Here is a 25651-nt window from a genome sequence, read left to right as displayed (position 1 = left end):
GGGAGGACATGTGGACTGTGGGTGATAGAGAGGAAGATGCACGAAGATAGGCTTAGATGGAAAAAGATGACACGATGTGGCAACCCCAAACGGGACAAGCCGAAAGGAATGGAAGAAGAAGACACTTACATTTGAAAAATGTACTGGTGTGGTCAGTCATGCCCGCAGATATAAAGTTGTGGGTGTGATTGGGGATGGAATCTCAAGACGTTAAAATAACTTACTGAATTGTAATACCCGAGTATGTAGTTGTTACCTAATACTACAGTATAATCATAATTTGACACTGCACAGACTGAGACAGACATTTTTAAAGAGGTCAAAAGACATTCAATTTCAAAACTAAATATTCATATAATCAAATAATTTCATTTCATCATGATGTATTGTTGTAATCTCGTGTAATTTACGGCACTACCTATTGTCAATCAATTGATGTAAGCTAGCAGTAGATTATATTTTCTTGAGCATGTAGCGGGGAAAAGTTTTCAACTTCAATATAACGCATACCACGGGGACTGCCGTAAATTGGAGGCCGGATTTCTAGAACGCGGCTTTATGTGCCTGCACTCGATGTATTGGCCACACCTGAATCAAGTGACGAGGTGCATGATAGTCTGTCTGTTTTTTTTTTTTTTTTTTTGGCATGCCGTCACACGATCAACTAAAACTGCCTGGCGATCAACGCATTGAGCACCCCTGGTGTAAGTGAATTTCCTTTGACATGGCTCATGATGTTGATGACTTCTGTAAATGCACTCGCAGTACGTGAAACATCTCTGGACATGTGATTTTGGCATCACTTCCATACATGCTCAGTACGATTAGCTTGCATTTCCTGTTTCCAGGTGAATACTGATTGTTTAGGAGCAGGCTTGTTTAATTGACAACATTTAGGAAATAAACACATAAATTAATGTCAAGGCTACACAACATAAGCGACTTCTTTCAATATCTATTTTTTTCTACTCGTAACAAATTTTGCAATCACGCCCGTCAAATGTGAGTGACTATATATATATATATATATATATATATATATGCACATAGAAAAGGATGTAAAAGTTTTAGGCCACCACTAGCTTTGTTTTAGTGAGCATTGTCACAGCAGTTATTATGACAAAGTTAATGAATTGACTGTAAACCAAAAACAACATTGCCTGATATCTGCTCTGTATGACTTGGATTTACCGCCTGTTTCTCACATGAGAGTACTGTATGCGCTAACAAGCGGTGTTTTGTCACACAAGGTAAACCCATCAGTGCATGCAATCAGCAACAATTGGAATAGAAACATTGTCATCCACGCGTGAGCATCTCCATCAATGAAATAAAGCAACCTATTTTAATGTTGTCATGAGCGGGAGACAGGGGATAACCCAGAGGGAGTTCACATCAGCTTCCATGTGCACATTTAGACCAGCGAGTGGAACTAAAACCTGGCCCGCCAACCAAACACGCTTTTCCTCCATTGGTAGCGGCAATAACAACCAAATTAGCCATGCACGCACAGGCGTCATCATGCGGAGCTGATATCGGTGAGCTCTGGGTCCCACTAAGAGGCCCAGGATTCGCTGTGGTCCACTGGACCACTGAATTGAGACATGACTACAACGAGCCATCACGCAGCCTGGACACCACAGTGTGAAATTAGACTTGGGTGTGAAAGTGGAAAAAGCAAACAAGCATGATGTTGAACAGCGCTATTGAGATTCCTCGCCTGTCTCATTCCTGCACCTCAACACACGTCAAAGTCAATAAAGAAAATTGTTCACGCTCACATTTATGTCGCTTTCTCTGTCATGACTAATGTGCTATCTTTGACGCGCTTTTGTTGAAATACACTTTCCTTTAACCGAAACCTGAATTATTAAACTATACACGTGTCAGGCAGGATACGATCAAAAGAGAAGTGCTTTGAGACTGACAAAGAAAATGAACTTTTCTGCAAAAGTTATTTTAACCCATGACAATAAAATGTGGCGTCGTGCTGAATACACGCTTACTCTCACTGACCATAAATATGGCATTTGAAACTTTTTGGTCATGCTATCTTGATGTTGTTCGTGTTACCCCGATGGTATGCATAGTACTAGCAAAGTACCGTGAGCTACTCAATTATTCCTTACTGCTTGTTAAAACTCATTAGGTGTATTGGTCTAGCTTTTGTCCATCCATCCATTATCCGAGCTGCTTATCCTTACGAGGGTCGTGGCAGTGGTGGAGCCTACCCCAACTCTCTTCGGGCAGGAAGCGGGTTACACCTTGAATTGATGGCCAGCCAATCGCAGGGCACATAGCATTAGCACTCTCAATCACACATAAGGGCAATTTAGAGTTCCCAATTAATGCATGTTTTGGGGATGTGGGAGGAAACCGGAGTACTCAGAGAAAATCCACGTGGGGAGAACATGCAAACTCCACGTAGGCGGGGAGTGGGGGTGTGTGGGGGGGGTGGAGATTTGAAGCACGGTCCTCAAAACTGTGAGGCCAACACTCTAACAAGTTTCACCATGAATGACCTTAGACTGGACAAATTAAATGAAATCTATAGGTTTACTTTTTTGATTTAATGCTGCCTCCGTGTGACAGCTCTGAAACCATCCTGTGCACTGAAGCTACACTAGCACCACATCTCACACAAACACACACACAAAAGTACACACACGTACAATGGGAGAACCTGCATGCATATGTAGTATAAATTTAGTAGAAATATCTTATCTAACCCTAACCCTAACACATGACAGGCCATCCATAAATATACCGTATCTACCTTCTATTTTAATTTTTACCTTATCTTGTAGCTCATCAGAAGGTGACGATTCCAGTGTAACAACCACAACAAAATCCACACACACAGTCTCACACACGTGCAAACACACAAAAGGGTCCAGGTCAAAGTGCAGCATCTGACGGAGTCAACCAGCAGAGAAGTGCGGGTCTGCAGCCCTCTTGCAATACCGGGCCTAGTTATACTCAGCCTGTTTGAGGTACACTGATTACTGATATTACACGCACACACATGCTTAAACACACACACACACACACACACAGTACCTTCACTGCAGGGTAAGTGTAAACTCACCATGCAGAAGCAGGTCGCTGCATTAAACACAAGCATATGCTAGCAAGAAGTCTTGCTATGATCTTGCACACAGCCCTCCACTAGACTGGGCTTCACTACGCTACACTAGTCTGTGTGTTCCACTGCATTACATTGGACAGGGCAGGCTCATTCCCCCTTATTGTGTTGCCCCCTGTGTGCGTGTGTGTGTGTGTGTGTGTGTGTGTGTGTGTGTGTGTGTGTGTGTGTGTGTGTGTGTGTAACAACAAGTGCAGGGCCCTGCGAGAAGGCTTCTAGGGTAGACTAGCGCACGTCGAGGCCTCCTGCAGTCATTGGTGTGAGAGCCCATTTTCACAGTTCACAGCCGACCTGCTAATGGCTGATTATTCATTCACGGTCTGTGTTGATTGTGCAGGCGGGGGGTTGGCCAATCGTACACTTCGGTAATGTACCGTACATAGTGGGGATAATCGGCGAGGGCAATAAGCATGCTAATGTTTCGTTGGCTAAGAAAATTGAAGTATGGTGTTCTGCAAATGCTTGAAGAGATGCTAGGTTGGTTTTGAGGTACAGGTAATGTGTATTTTTTTTTAAATAAAGTTTCTTGATTTTAACAACTGATATCTTTTGATGCTTATATTATGATCCAGTCAATATAAACCTCTTAAAAGAGTGATCATTTGTCCATAAAAGGAATAAATAAACCCTAGGAATAAATACCTGTCATGCAATTTATAATGGGGGTACAGGGCTAAAAAAACAATCATATACGACTTTTTAAACAGTATGTAAATGAGATGTGAACTTTGACATAACCCTAATTAACGCCTGATGATGGTCATGTAAAATTAAATGATGTGGACAAAGCTACACATGGGGCTACTATTTGCTAAAGTATTCTACTCCGTTTGAAATTATTCACGGTTCAAAGTCCTTTTATTGTCAATTCTTCTCTGTGTAGCACATACAGAGGGTTGAAATTACAGTACTCCAGGGCCCCGCAGTGCTACAGAAGTACAAATAGTAACATCAATATACAAAGTAAAAAGATAAAACTATGGTATACACAGTATAAAATGTATTAATTGAATACAAAATCCCAATGCGGCCAAAGTGGCTGGTGCGACCCTGAATCTGGTGTGTGTCCATGCATGTTTGCGGGGTGTCAGAGTTCAGACTCCAGGCAGGAAGAAGACAGAAGCGGTTGAGGAAGCAGAGCAGGCGGAGTTCAGAATCTTGACAGCCTGATGAATAAAATTATCTTTGAGTTGGTTAGTCCTGGCCCGCGGACTCTGCAGTCTCCTCCCTGATGGTAGCAGACTGAAGAGGCTGTGCGATTGATAGGTGGCACCCTCCATTGTGCGGAGGGTTTGCTGGTGAGGGCTGGTGCAGTAAATGTCCTGCAGGGAGCCAGGAGAAGTTCCAATGATCTTCTCGGCTGCACTCACTTTGCGATGGAGAGTCTTGCAGCAGGATGCGGTGCAGGCAGTTAGTCAGATGCTTTCTATGGTCCCTCTGTCGAAGGAAAACATGATGGGGGTAGGGCCTGTGGCTCTTCTCAGCTTGCGCCACCAGAGCGCCGTTGATGTTCTGGGGAGCATGATGAGAAGGCGCTCTCCTGAAGTACACAATCTTTTCCCCCCTACATTTAGGCAGAGATTGTCCGCCTCACTCTTGTTGTTGTTCTCATCCCCGTTGCTGATGAGGCCCACCATAGTTGTTTTCTCTACAAACTTGATGAAGAGATTGCTGAATGTCATTGTGCAGTCATAGGTCAGCAGTGTGAAGAGGAGGGGACTCAACACACAGCTTTGAAGGCCCCCCAACGTGTTCAGAGTGGTGGTGCGTCATATGTTGCTGCCAAACTGTACTGCATGTGGTCTCCCTGTCACAAAATCCAGCACCCAGTTGCACATTGGATTGTTGAGCCCCAGCTGGTCCAATTTGTAGATCAGTTGTTGAGTCTTTAGAATCCAGGTGTGTGAGTGCAGTGTGGAGGGCGGTGGAGACGGTGTCATCGGTTGACCGGTTGGACCAAGATGTATCCATCATATGGGTTCTTGATGGCACAAATTACTCACTTTAGCGGAAAATGTACATACACCCCTCCCAAGCACCACAATTATGGTACAGTCACAACAGCATTAGATAATCACAGTAATGTTTAAAGGTAAGTATAGGTCAACTTTAAAACTTTGCAAACTTATTTTACAATAATGGGTGCTTTCAGTCCACCAAAAGATGCTTCAATTTAACAGACAAAGGGCTTTAACAGACTACCCTTTCCCCCTGTTAGCTTTTTAAATCAGAGGTCCTTTGCACTTCAATTTCCATCCAACAATCAAGAGGCAGGGTAGAACCTGAACTGGCTGTCAGCCACTCCTAGGGCACATGGAGATGGTTCACCATTTAATACTCACATTCACACCAGTGCTCAATTTAATCTCCAATGAACCTAATGTCCGGGTTTTTGGAATGTGGGAGAAGCTGGAGAAAACCCATGCAAGGGAGAACATTAGAAATCCACACAGGAAGGTCAGAGCCAAGATTCTGACTTTGAACCTCACGATTGTGGCCTGACGTGCTCCTAACAGTTAACAATGTTGCAATTTGTGTTTGATAGTGAGCAGGCAAGATTCAGGCTAACATCTCTAACATTCAGCGCATGGACATTTCCATTGGTCTCATATTATCTATGACTGTTATGAAACATTAAAGTCATCTGCCTAAACCATTTGCACTGTATTATAGTTTGTTTTTTTTCCTCCAAAAGTTCAAATCTCCATTTTGATGCCGAATAGTAAGAGACAAGAATGGAAAGGAAGCTAATTTTGACCCCTTTGCGAGCGAACATAATAAGGAAATGAATATTGTTTTAAAGTGATTATGTTACTTGTCGGTGCATTCGACCGACTGGAATAAAAGCCAACAGCTCTCTTTCCAAATTGAGGCATCTTGCCTCAGGCACTATGTGGCTGTGAACACTGAAAGCACATGTGACTCCATGTGATTAGCAGCAGCATGAAAGGAAAAAAAAAAAGAAGAAAAAAATTGAAGTCGCAAGTTGAGAAATGTAAACTGGCACGAGGCGTGTTGACTTTCTCATGTCTTGTTTGAGTAAAGGGCTGTCAGGCATTCCGCCGATGTGAAACATGTTGCATCTGCCTCGCTCACAGGTTTTTCACAGCGCATTAGGAGAACCTTGTAGACTCACTCTTTGAGATCACACTGCATTTTCTGTGTGACTACACATCTTTAGCCCGTGGAAGGGCTCGACGCCGCTGCACTGTCCATCTGGATATCCCGGCTCGTCCCGCAAAGTTCACTTTGGCCAAACATGACAAACTTCCTCAAGTGGATTGGATTAGTATGAGAGGGAGCGTGCGGCTCGCGACTAAGTGCTCTCCAGGCTAAAAAAGAGAGTAGTAGTGTGCCAAGGAAGCATAATTAATGTCCTTAATTGGGCCTTTCATTACAGAAGAGAGTGATAGTCCACTCATAGTGGCTTCAGGGCCGCTGGCATGTGCTGATAATGACGTGGAGCTCATCTCATATACGCTCACTGGCCTTTTCTTACATGCATGTGCCTCAACACTCTTCATTGGACATGAAACACTTCTCAACAGTTTCTTCTATAAGAAGATTGATGTGTCATAGATTTAACTCCTGGGCAGAGAACGCTTACACTAGGTCTCTCCCTGCCCCTAAATTCCTTGACATTAAAGAGGCACGAAAGTGCAAATCCCCTTTTTATTTTTCTTTCTCTCCTCTCCTTTTTAAACAGATAATGTCCGTTAATTCCACGTATGCTACATCTGAGCAGCTATTGTCATTAAATGTGCATTTATATAACAAAATCAAAGGGAGACAGTTTGGTACTATTTTAAACGTGTAGTACAGTAATATAATAACCCACTGTCAAAATTAATACATTTTAAAGTTTAGAAATGTAAATGTACATCTATTTACGAGTCAAAACTCTCTTCAGAAAAACTTCAATTATGTATGTTTTCACACCATCATGATTACCAATTTCCATGTTTTTACCTTTTATAAGTCTACTATATCAGCCATTTTCCCATCGTTTTAAAATAAGGAATTTCGATTTCATATAATTGTGGAACAAAAGTTGTCGTTGTTTAGCAATCGTTGTTGTTGTTGCTTGACCATTACTTTTGGTACAGTGACTTACCTTACCACCAGGGGGCAGTAGCGCACCGTGCGCAGACCATCCAAGAATTTAAGTGGGCCACACTAATTTATTCATCATGTGAAAATAGGTGCATCCCTGATCAAAATTTCTACAGTGTTTTTACTGAATATAAAAATGTATTTTTTGGAGGCGGGGTATATTTTAAATGATAAATGCAGAACGGGGAAAAAATATATATTCCTGCTCAGGGTATCCCATTAAATTGGTGACTGACGAGGGTCACCAACTCCAGGAAAACAATGAGATGGAGGTCTCTTTTGTTTTATGTAATTATAGGCTAATGAAGTCAGGTTGGATTAATTGGCAGTGATACACAAAGGTAGACAGACTTGACCCAGTCAATGTTCGACTTAATGAGTATTTGTACGGGGAGCGAATCTCTTCATTCAATAGCCCTGGCTGTAATTTAAATTCATGTTACAATTATAAAGATACAATTATTTTCAATATCCGTATAAGGTTATTGGTCATTGATTATCATGTTTTCTTTTAACTTGAGGGCAGTGTGAGTTATAAAGGAGATAAGGTAAATTTCCATTTATAAAAGAATAGGTAAGATTTCTACGATGATCGTTGGGTTACACGATCACATTGATGTAGTCGTAGCCAACATGACGGAGTAGACTGACACACTTTCTTCGTTTCCCCCTCGGGGAATGAGCTAATTAAGGAGTGTCTCTGGTTTTATTTACTGTCAGCTCTCGCCCTTTGGATGTGTGTGTGTGTGTGTGTGTGTGTGTGTGTATGTGTAAGGCTGATTCTGTCATCTCAGACTGATCTCAATCACACCAGTTTAGTTAGAGCCTCGTCATTTTGCGCTTTTTCAACCAAAAACACAACACCGCCGCCAATGCTAACCATTTCGCATTATATACTGTACTGTAACTCCACGGAACTCCTCTTGGTTCCGTATCTCTACAGACATGCAAGGAGGTGATGGTGCTGTCCGGGGAATGTAGGGTTTATACCCCAATATGATACACAAAGCAAAGCTTTGATAGGGACGTTCCGGTATCAGAATCCACCGTTACATCATTAAAATGACAAAAAAGGACAAACTCAGACTACAGCGGACAATCAAAACTGCTGAAGGGATTGTCGGCACCACGTTACCCACTATCGAGAACTTGCACGCAATGCGAACCAGGTCCAGAGCAGGCAGGATCCTCTCGGACCCCCTCACATCCAGGCAACCAGCTCTTCCAGCTCCTTCTGTCGGGAAAGCGATACTGATCAATGAAAGTCAAAAGTAGCAGACATTTGAAGTTTTTTCCCTCTGGCAATTAAGTCATTCCATTCTTGATCAGCGAACCCTATATTATTTTATTATTTTTCTGCCTTTGCACAATTGACATTGTTAACACACTTATCTATATAGATTTCACATCTTGCTAATCTTATAAGGAATAATTCCTTTAAACAGAAATGTCTCTTGTTCTTTGTTCTTGTTGTTATGCTGTTCCTTGTTCTCTGTTTTCTGTTCTGTTTGTCGTGCCAGGGCAGCACCGACTGCTGGAGAAAAATTCCTTGTGTGTTCTACACACTTGGCCATTTAAGCTGATTCTGATTCAAACTTTAGAATTATCTGAGGTGCTAGGAGAACTAATGTTAAAAATCAGTCATGAAAATAGTCATCAAAATGAGATTATTGAAGATTATTAGGAGTTTCAAACAGAATGTATTAGGCAAGGGGCATGAAGCGTCTGCCTGACACTAGCCGCAAGCCTAGTTCGTAGACAAAAACAGTGCAGCTCAGCTTCTGGGAAGTGAACGTCATGGCCAGAATCAGAATCTGCTTTTTTGGCCAAGTGTGTAACAACACACAAGGAATTTGTCTCCGGTAGTCAGTGCCGCCCTGGTAGGACATTCAGAACATAGAACAAACAAATTAACAAGAACAAAGACCAAGAGACATTCATGTACAGAGGTGCAAAATGCAGTCTTAGAATGACAAGAACAACCTGACCTCTTTGAAATGGCATCATGCCAAAGTAAGGATAAATGTTACTGTTTGTGTTTTTACAGTAACGTAATAAATACTATTTAAACCAGGAATGCTCAAGAGGAAGTTTTGGTCGTTTGTGGGTCAAGAAAAACTAAAATCAAATAAAAGATTTTTTAAAAAGACGTGATCCTATCATCCATCTCGCCACTTGATTCAGGTTTGGTCAATACGTCGATCCCGTGCGTTGATTGACTGACAGTCGGTTTGACCAATTCTGGCCTTTTGTTACGTGTCACTGCGCATGTGCCCATAAAGGCACATTTTAGCAAGCTGGCGAGTTGGCCTCCTATTAACCATATGTCTCGTGCTTTTTTTCATGGCAGTCATTGCATTTGCTTCTTCTGCTAAAACTGTGCCGTTAGTCAAGTTGGAGGGAATAATGAACAGTTCGAAATATCAGTCTGAGTTTTTTCGTCGTTCAAAGATAATGTAAAAAAATCTTTACAGAATATCCTGTATATTTGCTTATATGTTGAATTAAAATGAACATGCTGCTCATTAATCTATTTCAATTCGGCAGTGATCAGACAAATTTTTGCTGGTTTGACTCACCTGCAATTGCTCAAAGATTCAGTTTCTTTTCAGGAATTCTGGAATCTTGATAATAGCACTAATTACCCTCTTGGGCTTTACAGGGACATCACTAAATCCCCACGTTACCTAAAGTCAGGGTTTAAAAAAAATGAATCAACCATTAATGTAAGGCACATTTTCAATAAACTGTTGATTACACAATCACACCTGAACGGCAATAATTCAAAAGTGCATGTTGCAATGCATTCTGGGAACCGTGTGGCTTGACAGATATTTTTTTAATGGCTAGTGGATATTTGGATTTTATCCCGGATGCATCCCAAAATATGACTGTATTTTAAATTGAATACAGTTTCAGTGTTTTTCCTTATATATTTTTTTCTGTCATGATTTTGCAGCATTTCGTTGGAAATGTTATGTTGTTAAACCACTTACAGTAAATGTCCATTATGTGTCAACAATGGATGGTCAATTTGTAAGTTCCCCGATTGTGGACAAACCCCCCCCACCACCACCAACACCCACACTGATGTTGATCAAACAGACGCTGCAGTCGGCCGCTGGCCGCAAGCTGATTCAGACAGTACCTCAGCAGGTTCCACTTCCCAGGGTTCCACTCACAGCTCCATTTGTTGGTGACAGCGTCGCTGCGAAGGTGACATGCCACACCAACAGGGGCGGCCCACCCTCCAAACTCTCCATCAACATCCACTTTCCCAGTGGTGGCGCCCCGGTGGGCGCCCCAAGGCTTTGAACACGTCACTCAGGGAACCCCAGGCAGACTCTGGCACATGTCACGGCAGTTGTAGAAGAGGCGGGTGAGTGATGGATGGATGGACAGTGAAAAGAAGGTTTTACTGAAGAGGACCCTCATTATGTGTTGTTGTGTCTTCTGTTAGCCCTTTTGCTGGATTTGAGGCCTCGAGTGACCCGGAAAGCAAGGCGTGGGCCGTACAGCTGTGTGTGTAATTAATGCACACAGAGGTGTGCGTGTGTGTTTGTGTGTGTGCGTGCGCATGTGTGTGGAGGCACACAGTGCCTTACCAGCTTATTACAACGAAACAGCAAGCTACAGGAGAGGGCGCCGGGCAATTTCCCAGCAGGCGTCGTCAGGAACAGCAGGGGGGAGGGCCTCGCCACATCAGCTCACACTCGGACCTGCATCGAAAATTACCGTCATTAAACAGTAAAGTGAGTGAGAGGAGTGCAATGGGGAGCCCCAAAAAGAGAGAATGAATGACAAAAAGACAGTGCCTGATCAAAGGAGGAATACACTCAAAATGAAGCTCTCACAAATAGAACAGAGCAGTGGATGTGATTGCATGGGGTTGAACGCGGGCCTTGGAGGCAGTCCTCTTGAGGCATTGAAGGACACACAGGGGCGAGCACCAGCCACTTCATTAGGAACAGTAGCACAATTGTAACTGCAGCAGAATCTGAGATCCAAACCAGTATGGCTGATGTGATGTTCTGAAATGTATTTCATCGGGTGGATTTCTTGAAGCCATTCTGAAGTCAATCGAAGTGCATTCAAGACACCGGCATAATCTAATGACATCAAGGGCTGTCGTCACCAAATGTGTTACAAATTGATCGTCATTATAGTATAGCTATTTCGTCAAATACTCAATCGCTATCACCACCTGAAAAAAACAATCTTTTTAATTTATTTTTTCTACTAACATGGAGCTCATTTCATTAATGGCGCTGGACTTGGATCCCTAAGCTGAAAATCTTGAAGAATTTGAGACAAAGTCAGCCTTTGCAGCTCACTTTCATTGGTAGGATTAGCACCGTATCAGATACCATCCATCCATCCATCCATCCATCCATCCATCCATTTTCTTCACCGCTTATCCTCACGAGGGTCGTGGAAAGTGCTGGAGCCTATCCCAGCTGTCAACGGGCAGGAGGCAGGGTAGACCCTTAAGTGGTTGCCAGCCAATCGCAGGGCACAAACAGCCGCCCTCATCACACCTTGGGGCAATTTAGAGTGTCCAATTAATTTTGAATGTTTATGGGATGTGGGAGGAAACCGGAGTGCCCGGAGAAAATCCACACAGGCATGGGAAGAACAAGCAAACTCCACACAGGCGGGGCCGGGATCAAACCCCGGGTCCTCAGTACTGTGACGCCAACGCTTTACCAGCTGATCCCCACCATCCCGCCTATATATGTTTGTGTGCGTGGGTGTGTGTGTGTGTGTGTATGTGTGTGTGTGTGTGTGTGTGTTGTGTGTGTGTGTGTGTGTGTGTATATATATATATATGCGTGTTTGTGTGGATTGTGTATAGATTTTTAGTTTTACCTTACAAATTGTACAATTCACATTCAGAACCAGACTGGAGTAGATTCAAAAAGATTACATGGAGCGTAAGCTCGAAGCAAATTCTAACATTCAAGTTCATGTTGATATCCATACAATTTGATAGATTGAGACAGTGTTGCTCAGAGCTAAGTCCGGGCCTCTCGAGTCTATTCAGCATTACAATGATGTGCAAATGTTTGAGTTGAACATGTGAACAAAGATCAAAAAGTCTTCCCCCAAAATGATGTCAAATTTGGTCTCAGGGCTTCCGTGACAGCTCCATTGGGCCTGTGGCACTTCCTTCTGTCCTCATTCTTTTTTCTCATTCCCACACTGAGACTTTGCCTTCCATCCATTGCAGAATTCCTGCATACACTGTATGTCAGCCTGCACCTCTCATACATCCACGTCGACCATTTTGAATCCCAAAGCTCCTATCTTCTGCTCGTCCTAAACTTGTCAGGCGAGAGTATGGAGAGCATGGCTTAAACACTTGACTGAGCGTTCACCTGGCTTGAGATGAGAGGAAGAAGAGATTTGAAATAACATGCAAATAAAAACACACGAGACTGTCAGATGCATGGGAGCATTTCTGTTTTATCCCGGATCGCAACCTCATCCATCCTCGGACATGCAGTGTTTCTTTACCACCCACGCATACACATATATAAGCGTACACAGATGCGCTCCTGGTGATGAGGAGTGAAAGAGAGGAAGAGAGGGAGTCTTTGCATGGATGACCCAGTTGGGCTTGTGCCAGTTCTGCAAGAGCCTGGAGCCAAAGCGTTAGACCAGGAGACACAAATACACACACACACACAGAGGGAGAGAAAGACACACACACACATACACACACAAAAATGCCATCTGGTCCCGTGCCTTTTAATAACTGAAACAAGGGGCAAGATGTAGACCGCATGGTGCACAGTTTCCCATCAAGCCTGGCAGCAGAGCAGTAAGTAAAGATGGCGGCCGTAGCCCTGAGAAAAGTAAACACAACATCACACAGGTGCACAGGGGTGAACACGTGGCCTTTGCTGGCATTTGTTGAAGAGGGGCATTTCTCGGCTTCAATATGCAGCGCTAAGTTGAGTAGCGAAATTGAGGCCTCGCTGTAGTCGACCAAAACTCTCTGTATTTTTTTCTTACTTCTGCGTCTTCCTCCCCCGCTGCGTACAGGAGCCAGTCTGACTTTTGATCCTGGCATCTGCGTCTTGCAGGAATGCCTGCGCACTCCCTCTGCCCTCTGATGTAGGTCCAGGAACTAATGGAATGTGAAAGAGACAGACGGGCTTCTCGAGGTGAAAAACACTGCCCTCTCCCCCGTACACGTGTGTGCATACCAAATGCATAGTCGTGTCTGTCGGACACACTGTCTGCTTCAATCTGACCGTCTCCACAGCATCCCGAGGGGGAAAAAAAACAAAAACAAAAGGAGACAACTGTTAAGGTTGAGCCGTTAGTGAATTTTAAAACATTTAAAAAAGCAAATGTTTGTTTTCTGAGGACGTAGAGGCAAGAAATTGTGTCTTCTGTTGGTGAAACATGAAATGCAAATCCCAACAGGAGATACTTGGAATTATAGAAGATAACTTGACTAACTTTTTTTTTCTAGTCTGGGTAAAGGGGAAACCGTTCCATTTTCAACCACGGAGAAACCAAACTCCAAAAACATAGTCAGGCCTTGTACATGTGTGTAAACATATTCTATATTAAGTTTAACTCAAAAGCCATCAGGTGACATCAAATGAAAAGCGGAAATTACTCTGGTGGGACTACTAGTAAACAAAGCCTTCAATGTCATTTGACCAGTTAAGAAAGGAGATTAAATAGCCTGAATGGATGACTTTAGCCTTCTTTTTCCTTTGGAATGTGTGAAGTGTCAGTCAAAAAGTAGATGCTACGTAAGATATTGTGAAATGGATTGAATTGCCTCAACTACACCTGACGTTAGCTAACAGGCTAACAAAATCCAGAATGTGAGGCTCATGGAGGATGATGGGACTGTACTGTATGGATTATGGACTAAGACATTTCCACCGTGACTCATATTAAAAAGGCAGTCATTATTGGCGAGCAGGCTAGTTTCTGGTTTATAGAAAATGACGTAGAATGTTTGACTGTCTGAACTTTATTCTGATTTTCACCAAAATTGAATGGGTTTGTCATGTGGCGGGCCTTCATAGAGTTGTCATGGAAATCACTGTGGTTTCTGTGCTAGCTTGCTAGCATACAAACAAAAAATAACTCTCGTCCCGGTACTTTAGTGCTTGGTGGCGGTAAAAACAAATCAAAACAGGGGACCAAATAGGTGAAGGATCTCAATTGAGGATTTCCAAAAACACAGCAATATGTAGCATGATTCTAGAACGGCTTACCTTTGAGCTGTAGTGTACGGGTTAATCCCACAACTCCTTCTCTCCCTCACTCCGCACAGAGTCTGAGGGTCTAAAAGGGGTGTTTACAATTCACTAATCTGACTTCAAAACCAGCTTAACTCTGGGAGACATCAAAGGTGTGCGCGTGATGGCCCCACTGATCCCAGTGAGGGGGGGGATGTATGATAGACTGGAAACATTTGGGAAACTGTTGGGGAGGCGGCGTGGGCCCATACGGATATGGAATATTTCTGAGATCTTGTGATGACTGTCTAAGAAGAGCATCACTCTTGATTTGTAATAAGAGGACCTTAAAAAAAAAACAGTGAGGCAAGGTCCTTGAGATAATTTCCTTTGGTGCAATCATGCCTACAAACGAATCAATAAAAGGCAATTTGTTCATTAGCTTTGGAATCCGTTTGACAAAGAGCGTCATTTTATGTTGTTTATGCCCTGATAATAAATGCTTCTCTCTGGCTTTCCAGTTCTCATCATGAAGAGGCAGTTAATAGGCCCTGCTTGTCAGAAACATATTCATTAGAAATTTAAAGTTGACTTTTGCAATACAGTCGCAACGAGTGGACAGCGAGGCCTTTGTCCTGGTGAGGCTAATGATGAAGAGCTCATTTGAACAAGAATTGCACGAATACGCGGGCAGTAGAAAATGCAGGCGAGGTAAAATTAGCTAGTAATAAATGAACATTGTGGGAATACATTTGGCATTAATTGTCATCCAAAGGTCACGGTTCATTGAATTACCATGAAAGAGTTTGACAAAATATATTTGCTGCTCACTGAGGTGTGTGAGGCTGGCTTTGTGGAGTAAAATGTATAAATAACTGTAATAACTACAGCCATGTTTCCGGGACCTATTACTATCGGATAGAGGGGAGATGCACATTCTGCGGGGACATTATCAAGGAGCTGGAGCTATTAACAGATGTATTTTTCCTCCTCTGTGAACACGTAGAAATAATGCAAATTACAATAAATTGCCATGTAATGAATAGTCAAGCCCCTCCTTCTCCCCGAAAATGAGGACACCCGGCGTGATGCAGTACAGACGAAGTGAAAGCTTATTCAGATGTGTGTGCCAAATACATCGCAGTGCAAAGTTCTTTTGTGATCTCAAGTTTGTCCCACATTTCTATTGAGTTAGCAGGGACGGACATGCGAGAGCGCCCCGAGCAAACATCTGCTCGCACATGTACACATATGTGGAAACATACATGGGCTGACATACAGTACGTGACCCGCTGGAATCCGAACGCTTACAAAACAATGCCAGGAGACGGGGAATAAAAGAGAGAATAAGTGCAGATTTTCGTATGTCGAGGTGGAAGACAAGGAATGAGGGAATGTGTGTGTGTATTTCGACATGAGATCACAGCGACCCGGGTGGACAGACACTGATTCCCCCAGGTGCATGTTGGGTAAATCTTCAATAATCCGGAGTGACAAGCAACAGAAGGAGCCGATTTCTCCTCATGTCATATCCTCTTTCTCTTCTCGCTTCCCGCTTCTTGTCAACAGGACTTTAAACTGGTGTTGCTTAAATTGAACGTCAGGGTCAACGGAGGACTTTGTAACAAGCAACCGCAGCTCGTGTGTTTTCCGGGCGCGCGTTAGCCCGCGGGGATATTCACGCGCACTGGACAGGCACGTGGGAGTTCAATGCTTACGATTAAATGTGGTAACAGAGTGTCTTATCGCATAAGAGAGGGTTTAAATAAGAGGTGATAGAGGTGAAGTAGTTTAACGTTTCCTTCAGGCAACATTACTACCTTCTTAATAATTCTTACTACAGCCAGTTGCAAAAACTCACAAATGAAATGTAATAATACAAAGCCTTGAGAAAAGAGTGTAGTTCCGTCTGTGACCTTAAATCATCATCCCTCCTTGAAATCAATGGAAATGCCATTATTTTGTTCCAGCATCTCCGACAAATTTCCATTATGTTTTTAATAATCAAACTAGTGCGCTACAATATTGCACTTAATACAAAAAATTAAAAACTTGTCCATTGCAGCTCCTTTTGGTGAGCGTTACTTCGCTCTGAAGTGGCAGTGTCAGAGTTTCACAATTCCAGGAAGTAACTCAGTTTGGTTGTTTTTCACACAGGATAAAGAATATATGCATGTGAGTATTGTTATATTGTATGTCGACGTGTTGATGCGGTTTGTGTTCGAATACCCATTATCTGAAGCGCTGTCATGTGATCGTTTGACCGTGTATGGGGTTTTGTATTTTTTTCAGTTGACGTTGAACACATTGCTATATTGGCGGAAGGAGCTATCCCTTCACCTTTTAAAAAAATACAATCTTTTGATTCAATTTCAGTCCTCAAAACGTTTCAACACCAAACTACTGTATATACCTATACCTAATAATACACAACCCCACATTATTACACATTTCAAAGATGACATTAGCTTTTTCCGTCACATGGCGTCCCAGTAGCTTGAAACAAACGCATACTAGAAACGGGTATTCCTCCTCACCTTACCACTGGAAATGCTTGTTTTATTGTGCTTATGGTCCATTGTTCACCTCCAAACTGCTGCTTGTTGTGAAGCATGCTGAAAGGAGTTCAATGCTATCATACAGAGCTTGTATCCTAAAATTCTAATCTGTTGAAATATGTTTAGTTTCGCAAAAACCTCTGAGTCGGGTCACTTGTTTCTCAAGGAAACACTTAGGTTACTGCATGCACCAAAAATGAAACTCATAGATTGCAGATAAAGAGTTATTTTTGCCTTTTTCCCCTTTAAACTCAAAAACACAAGCATTTAAACCTGAGTCTCCCCTCTCCAATCAATGAACCAAAATGTAACCAGATAACTAGCAAACGGGGAGCAAAACGCACATAAATGCCACAATCCGATTTTTTTCCACTTTTGTGAGCAAAACTAAGCTTTCTTCCCCTTGCTTCAGAATAAGAAATGGGATCAGGAAGGTACATACTGCTCACAAATTGCTTTTGTTAAAGCTTCAGCCTTGGTCTGTCGTTGACTTTTTCCTCCTATGCACCCCCATAGTTGTAAAGTGTAATTTACTGTTCAGGCCCTAATAAGCATACAAATGGGTTGTTGAGTCGACAAGCAAGCGGACGTCAATGCTGATAATTAAATGTTCTATCGTGTTTTCATATTGTATAGGATGATCTGAATCAGAGGTAAATGTAGCTAGAATGCAGAGAATTGTTTTGCTTGTTTTTTGTGTCTGTGTTCCCCTATAGTTGTGATGTATAATTTACTTTAAACCTACTGTGGTAAATAAAAGTAGACAGCAGTTAAAAGTCCTGTGAGGCACGTAAATGCATGCAAATTAAGTGGTACAGTAAATCAGCGATGTTAAAATAATTTTGTCTTGGGCCTCTTTGGGCCATTATTAACCGTAGAACCATATATATATATATATATATATCTATATAAAGGGTATCACCATCATCTACGCATCATCCTTTCTCCTTTTCAAAAGGTTTCAATTTCTCAAAGTCATGAGTTGGAAAATGAAGTACTGTAGATGCACATTGTTGGTTACCCAGGACAAATGAAAGGAAATGGCGGACTGGATCTGTCCCCCAGGCCTGAAGTTTGACACCGATGCGTAAAATGCATCACAAATCTGCTAAAGCAGTTGTAAGGAATGATGCATAAAACAATGGCTTGCATAACCTCACATATAACGTAAAATAAGCATTGCAAAGTATGTATAAACACTGCAGGTGCAGCAATTTTATAGCCCAAAAAGTAAGTGATGTAGGGTCACCATGATAATGATAAAGACATTATTACACAAGTTCTGTTTTGGAAATAGTTGTTGTGGCCTTAAATGATCACATATTGTTGTTTTAATTTGATGGCGCAGGTCTTTTTTTCTGGAAGTCTCCAAAGGAAACGAAGCCCCTGGACATCTGTTAATCACTCTTAACCCCCTCAACGAGCACAATCTAAATGATAATAGAGAGCGGGAAACGAGACACAAACCAGCTAACCAAACAAGCCCCCTCAGGCCTTTAGCCAAATTAAATCCCAATTAAATGTTCATGTTCCCTTCTGTGTGTGTGTGTGTGTGTGTGCGTCCGTTTGTTTGCGTGTTTGCGGGCGCACGTATCATCGGAAAACCAGCTCTTTGGTTGAAACAGCAAAGGTCATTGGCTGTCGCTGTCGCTGTATGTTATTGTTGCGATCAGTGTGTCTGATTTTGTTTTGACTGTTATTGTTCCAATTGGAGAAGCAGCTGACCTTTGACTTACAGACAAATATGGAGGATCATGTCACTATCATTGTTATTGTCACCGTCACAAGAGCTTCGATGTATTCGGTATGAAATCGCGAATCCATTCTGACATTTGGAACGCTGTTTTGTTCAGTTTGTCCAGGCTCCATAGCGCATAATTTTTGCTGTTGTTTTTACATTTTGTGTGCTTTTATGCCTGCAGTATATACTCAGTACGGTGACAAACTGACCAATTGTGAGACAAGATGTTTCAATATTTAAAGTTGAAAAACCATTGAATTACAGAAACCCTGCATGCTAAACAGTAATATACTGAAGCTAGTCCGTGTTAAAATCTCACTCTAGTAAACGTTTTCGATATTTCTATATTTTTATATTGCAATGCAGTCCAGTTTGTATGTAAACAAGTCACAACTTGGGAAAAGTAACTTCTGATGCTCTGACTAGCAAACACGAGAGGTGTCCTGACTGGTTCACCATTACAGAACTGCAGAGTAAGTATTCAGGTTTCCATGGCAGCAACAGAGAAAGGTTTTTTTGTCAGCTTGTACAATTCCTCATAAAATTCAAACACTATGCACAGTATGCATATTGACGTGCATATTGAGTATGTTTTTGATCATGAAACACATAGGTCTACTGATGTTGTAGGTAAGTACGTAAGCAATGCACATGTACACTGCAGATGGCCCCTTCATCCACCCCCTCACCTCCTCCAGCATTTGGGCCCATGTGGCAGCAGGTCGACAGGTCCCACCTGAACGAGGCCTTTCTGGTTCACAGGTGAGTCCTCGCTCGACCTCTGCTACTTCTTTTCTTTAAAGTCCAGTCCCGCGGTTCTGTCCCTGTGATAGCACAGGAGAGCAGCATGTGCTGGCTTGCTTCTGTTGGGCCAGCTGGGACTCTGGTGGACCATGTCCCACCTGATGTAAGCACAATCGAGCCTTTTGAGCGCAACGCCGATGTATTTTCTGTAAAAACCACAATAATGACGCTGCATGTCTGTACCCCTTTAACACCTAACCCTCAACATGTCAGCATGGACTGTTTTTTGCTTCTTTTGGCAATGAAAGGGTCAGGAAAAATGTTCTGTGAAAGTGGTTTTGCCCTTTTTCAAAAGAAACTTGGAATTTTCACTATGTAGCAGGTTAGGTCACCGTTGCGTTCGGGTTAAAAGGGGTACTGATTCTTGTGAGGATAAGCGGCTTGGGAAATGGATGGATGGATGATTCATAATGGTTTTAGGCTTGTCAACTTAGTCCTTACCCTTTCTGTGCACGCCTCTAGGTGGGAGTGTTGTCATATGTACCTCTCGTCTCAGGCTCTGTTGTAACAATTTCTTTGGAGTTTAACAGGACGCCTACTCTTTAAAGATGTGATGATCCATCTACTTGCACTTTTTTCACAGAAAAAAAATACTGTAATGTAAAATGCTTGGTTAAAAAAATATTCTCTGGGTCTGTTTCATGTAAATTACACTGTTAATTAGTGCATGGTTATTGCATTTTGGATCATTTGAAAAATGATGTCATAAAAATCTGAGTGCAAAACAATGAATGTTGTAATTTCAGTCCAAGTAAAGTTTTATACATGTATACATAAAAATGGGTGGGGCGCGGTCTAAATCAGTACTTTTATCAACACTGACTGGCTACATAATTAGGTACAGTGCCCCCATCTAATCAAAATGACAAGCTTTTTAATTTAACATTGTTTTTTGTATTGTGCCTGGAATTTCCACAATTGCATTATCCTGAAAGCGGTTTCTAATATTTTCCATCACCGGATTTAGCTACACAGACGGGCAAAGCATGAGAAACAGCTCTTTGTATGAGGCAGTGCATTTTTACATCACTTTAAACTACAACAACAATTATATACATATTAAAAATACACACTTATTCACCAGTATATAGATTAAACAGGTGTAATCTGGCAAGCAGATGTTTTATAGAACAAGTGCTTTTAGTTTGCCGGATGTTGGGAGCTTCGCGTGCAGAGCGGCGCTTGTTTCAACACTGAGAGCGAGCTGGGTTGGGGGCCGGGGAAAGGGAGAGATGCGATAACAGCCACATGATGTGCACTGTACAAGTGAAAGAAAACAACAATTAGGCCCGTTGTTGCATCCTGGAGATGCAGGAACTTAGGCACTCGACTGCTGTGGAGAAACATGCGCTACAGAAAGAGCAGCTCACGCCATACGTACAGCAAGTCCTTAATGGCTACACAGGGCCTAAAATGTAAGTAATTCTTCATACTGTAGTTTTAGTACTGACGAACCTCATGTAGCGCTTTCACTTTTTTCCTCCTCAACAAGGCATCATGCCTGCAAAGTGGTAGAGTGGCAGTGTGGCGAGATAACCCCGCGCCATGACACCACGTGCACTGATTGTTTTATCTGGCCATTTATCACAGATGAATTGGAACCAGCCTTGCCTGAAACCTGCTTTCAGAGTTTGCTCGGGTGGCTCGGAATGCACGACGCCGCTATCGAGTTCGCTGGGAGGTGTCAGAGTAGGGTGCTGTGACAAATGTATTCAGGTAATAATGACAAATGCCACGGTGACATGATAAGGTGCTGCTACATTAGCCTACATGCTGCAGGTCTTGTTCTCGTGCTGTCTCAGCAAACCAACACCAAATTACCACCCCCCTCAACTGGAAGAGTGTAAATTCTTCCGGCTTTAAATAGCCGAAAATGAGATCTCGCATGATGGCGAAAGCTAAAAAATGCATTAGAGTGCAAGACGTGGCGGGCTTCATGAGGCTGTCCACATACGCTGTTTGCACACAAACCAGCGCTGATGTCTTCTGTCAGAGCTCATTTTGGTAAACACGGACGTGGACATGAGGAAGCGGGGTGACAGGTGCATGATTGAGCTACTTAAAAGCAGACACTCCGCTCATCTCCCAGGGTTGCTGCTGTCTCCCCCCCCAACCCCCACCCCCATGCACATTATATGCTCACTTTCATCTCTTTCGGGGGGCCAGCTTTTACGATGCACCTTAATTGTAACGAAGTTTCAAAAGATTGCAATAATCACTTCGTTATCATTCACAGATGAATCGCTCGAGCTCGGCGTCTCGCCGTCGACTTTGCCACCTTTTCAACTTCTTTGCTTTATGAGCGGGTCTGCTTAGACGAGATGGGTAATAGATAAACATAAAATATGCATCCAGATCTTCTGCTTGGGCGAGTGGACTGAATCTGTATGAATGGCTAATGTGTTGCAGTGACGGCAAGCAACTAGATTGATCACTCATTACGATATCTGCTCCATTGGCCATTAACACCCGCAAGGAGCCTAAGTGTGGGCCCCATCACACACCAGGGTTAAATTGAGAGTGAAGAAGCGAACTGTGTGCATGCGCCTATGTGTGTGTGTGTGTGTGGTGTGTGTGTGTGTGTGTGAGAGAGAGAGAGAGAGAGGAGAGAGAGAGAGAGAGAGAGAGAGAGTGAATGGGTAATGGCTGCTGCATGATCCACTCATGGCCAACTATTGGCTTCAGAAACTAGAGAGATGGGTGGTAAACACTAGGCCTACAATACACTGCACGGCTACGACTCCTCACCAGAGGAAGCCGTGCTCTGTGTTTATCCCACTCATTTACCACATTAAGACACAATGCAGCACTTACAAAAGGAACTATTTACCCAGATGGCTGCATAGGTGGGACCTCAGGCACCAGGTGTGTGAGCATAAAGCCACCGTGTTCGGCAGCATCGAAACGCTCATCTGGTAGTCTGACATTATATCAGTTGCAACAGAGTACAGCCCGACAATGAACTTACCATGGCAGAGAAGGCTGAAAAGATAAATAAAAGACATACATTTCCGTGTTCTTCATATACCTACAAGGGTGTTCTCAGTCATCGAGAGATTAGTTTCCAATATCGCTTATTTGTAATTACAAAACAATGGCAATAGCAAGTATCGGTATTCAGCATTGCCGAGGATTCACAGGTTAGTACTCGTACTCTGATAAAATGGTATCAATGCATCCCTTGTTGTTGAGCTATACATCAAGTTTTGTACCACTCAAGGAGGTAAAAGAACTAAAGGATGGCAAAAACTGTCAAGTACAGATCAATTATACTGGTACCCTTTAGTAAATTTATCTTGAATAGCACTTGGGACAGGCCAGCCATCCACTGTTGTAGACAGTTTAAAAATAAATAAATAAATTTCGATGGTGCATGAACTTTTTTGCCAATTTACTCACATCCCCATAAGTATTGGGTATAAGAGCGACACAAAATAAAAAAAAAAAACACAGATGACATAATATGAGGGTTAGGTATTTTTTTTACGAACCAACTAAGTCATCAAATCAAGAGCAATCAAAACAAAACAATCAAATGTAACAATGGGGGGGGGCAAAAAATAAACAGTACTTAACAGAACATAACCATTTGGTGAAAACAGGACTAAAGTTTAAGCCCAAACCCTTAAATCAATTGTAAGGCAGAGCAACACTTTCAGACTCAAGAGGAAGTCAAGACGTTATTCATAGCCAACCAACACCATTGGGTTGTGGTCAAAAGAAACAAAAATGAAATAAACCCATCTATGCATATTTCTCCTTATCGTTGCATGTCTCCTGTTTTGTCGATACCACACACGCACACACACTAAAGTGGATTTACTTGCATTACACACAGCACATTGAACATGTCAATCACCAGACACTGCAGCCGACCGCATTCCTCTAGAAATTAACCGTCCACTTTAAATAGTCTCGGACACACAGCAAGTTATGGTGAAACGGGAATAAATAACTCCAGAAAGCTGATGCATGACCTGCATGTTAAAAACCACATGTAGCCGCTTGAATTTTAACATTATCCTGTATGTTAAATTCTCACAAACGCACAATGCTGCAGTTCAGAAAGCACCAAAGGAAGCATTGGCAATGAAGAGAATTGAGATTCTTTTTACGTTTTCCTGTGTTTAACTTATTCTGATACTTAACAGTTGAGAATATTAAAAGAGTCGGGCAGCCAAACATCCCGTTTGGATTCATTGGAGTTAGAAGTGTAAGAGTAAGAAGAGAGATATGAGTTTAATTCATTCTGTGAGCATACTCGTAACTCAAAACACTCATCTTTCAAATCAGCTTTCAAAATTGAAATGAATGGGAATGCCATTAAACTATTCTCCTCCAAAAAAGCTTTTTTTTACAATGTTTTATTAAGAAAAATAGTACTCTATATTATTGCACTTTATAACATTTGAAATGATATAATTAACAAAAAATATAAAGAATTATTATTTTTTTTTGCTTCAATTCAATGGACATTGTACTGCTCCTTCCACAATTGACTTAGTGAACTGGAGTAATAGTAATATTTTACAAAAGATAATTAATGACTGGACTGGGATGTTGGGTCCTGTTTTCTTGCATATCCACCAATCTCGCTTCATTATGTCCTAAGGAAAAAAAATGTTTCCAAGTACAAAGTGGAGCTCGACAGACTGTGTTCGACCTTAAAGGTTCCAATGAAAAGAGATAATTCTAAAAGGCTTTCTATTCAAGCCCAAAGCGATGTTTCTTTCAGGAGGGAGGTGGTCAGGCGACAGGGTCACAGGGACTCTGAATTTCTTACTGAGAAGTCTGAGATGCTGATGTTGACATGAAGCCTGTTTACGCCACCGAGCTCCCCTCTGAAAAGAACTCAGACGGGATGCGGGGACCCCTATTCAAGGCCTCCCAAATGGGATAGCATCCTCCAGGGGAGAGAACCGAGACGCTCCCTGCCAAGGCAATGGGGAAGTCCCTCTGCTGATAATAAGAGTCCACGGGGGGAACAACCTCGGTGGGCACCAGGCCAGACAACTTTCAATCAAACTACCTCTCCTCTGTGTCCTATTTTTTTTGCAGCCATGCCCCTTCAACCCCCTCTCCCCATGCCTCTCCCTTTCTCAGATTTCCTTTCCTTTACAGTTTGCACACTCTAGAGAAATCTCCAGCGCAGAGACCCTCGCAGTGAACATAATGGCTATGATGCTCAGACAAGGACGGGTCAGGGCACAGATGAAGATGAACGTCAAGTGTGCTTGCGTAGCATTCAACATCTCAACTTAAATCCTATTAGCAAATGATACACAAAGATTTTTTTTTTTAAATCTTTCCCGTTAGCACATTAGATGATTACAACAATCACAAATTGTGGATTTCATTTTTTTGTGCATAATTAACAATCACCAATACAACAATAATAATAATAATAATAATACTTTAGGGGCTGAGCAACATCATAAAACTAATTGTGTGAGTGAGTGATTTTTATTTGCTGCTTTGAGTCTCAAGCACTCATCCATCAGTGCTTAAGAAAAAAATATAACAGGATGATACACTGGAAAAAAAAAAGTCATGTGAATTTACTTAATTGGAACATGTACACCGGTCGCACGCGATTGAAATATTTAAATGTGTCATCTTAACACATTTGAATAATATGTTCAAATTAAGTAAATTTAAAGTACTCCATTTCCAATGTTGAGACCGAATTCAAAACTCAGTAAGACTGAGTTGTCAAAAAAAGTCACAGCAACACAATAGACGTGAAATCTCTATTGACATACTTGTTTCAACACTATGAACAGTGTTTTTTTGTACATTGCACATTTATCTGTGATGATATTTGTATAACAGCGAATTATCTGTACTGGCAGTGGGAGATGGTCAATAGAGGGCGCTCGGGCGCCGCTTCACCATGCTCCATACATTATTTTTCTTGAAGACAAAAAAAAATACAGATAATTTTATCTATTTCTGGATGATCAGGATGAATAGTACGTTGTTAATGATTAGTAAATTTGTTTTACTCATGAGTGTTGTCTGATGATTGAAGCACTTCCGATCTGACACTAGTGTGCAAAAGTGGGGCAGAGGAGGCAAT

The 25651-nt window shown here is 42.1% G+C and overlaps 1 protein-coding gene across 10 annotated transcripts in view; it reads right to left on the bottom strand.

Moving 5' to 3' along the window:
• Positions 1 to 3992: 3992 nt before the first annotated feature.
• The window catches only part of immp1l (inner mitochondrial membrane peptidase subunit 1), a 51969-nt gene continuing 30310 nt past the window's right edge, over positions 3993 to 25651 (bottom strand). Inside the window, exons 6-10 of one of the 10 annotated variants that reach the window (XM_061814304.1) lie at positions 13471 to 13521; positions 13277 to 13391; positions 9838 to 10977; positions 8398 to 8492; positions 3994 to 5126 (exon numbers count right to left, since the gene is read on the bottom strand). In XM_061814304.1, coding sequence (XP_061670288.1) covers positions 10961 to 10977; positions 13277 to 13391; positions 13471 to 13521 — 183 coding nt within the window. In that variant the 3' untranslated portion in view covers positions 3994 to 5126; positions 8398 to 8492; positions 9838 to 10960. Of the gene's footprint in view, positions 5127 to 8397; positions 8493 to 9837; positions 10978 to 12272; positions 13522 to 25651 lie in introns of those variants that run through there. The other 9 variants (XM_061814303.1, XM_061814297.1, XM_061814298.1 and 6 more) reach the window with 9 other exon arrangements.

This window comes from Syngnathoides biaculeatus, chromosome 3 (genome assembly GCF_019802595.1).
Source record: "Syngnathoides biaculeatus isolate LvHL_M chromosome 3, ASM1980259v1, whole genome shotgun sequence".
NCBI lineage: Eukaryota > Metazoa > Chordata > Actinopteri > Syngnathiformes > Syngnathidae > Syngnathoides > Syngnathoides biaculeatus.
Note: the sequence above shows the minus strand (reverse complement) of the source record. Positions and strands in the feature narration are given on the sequence as shown.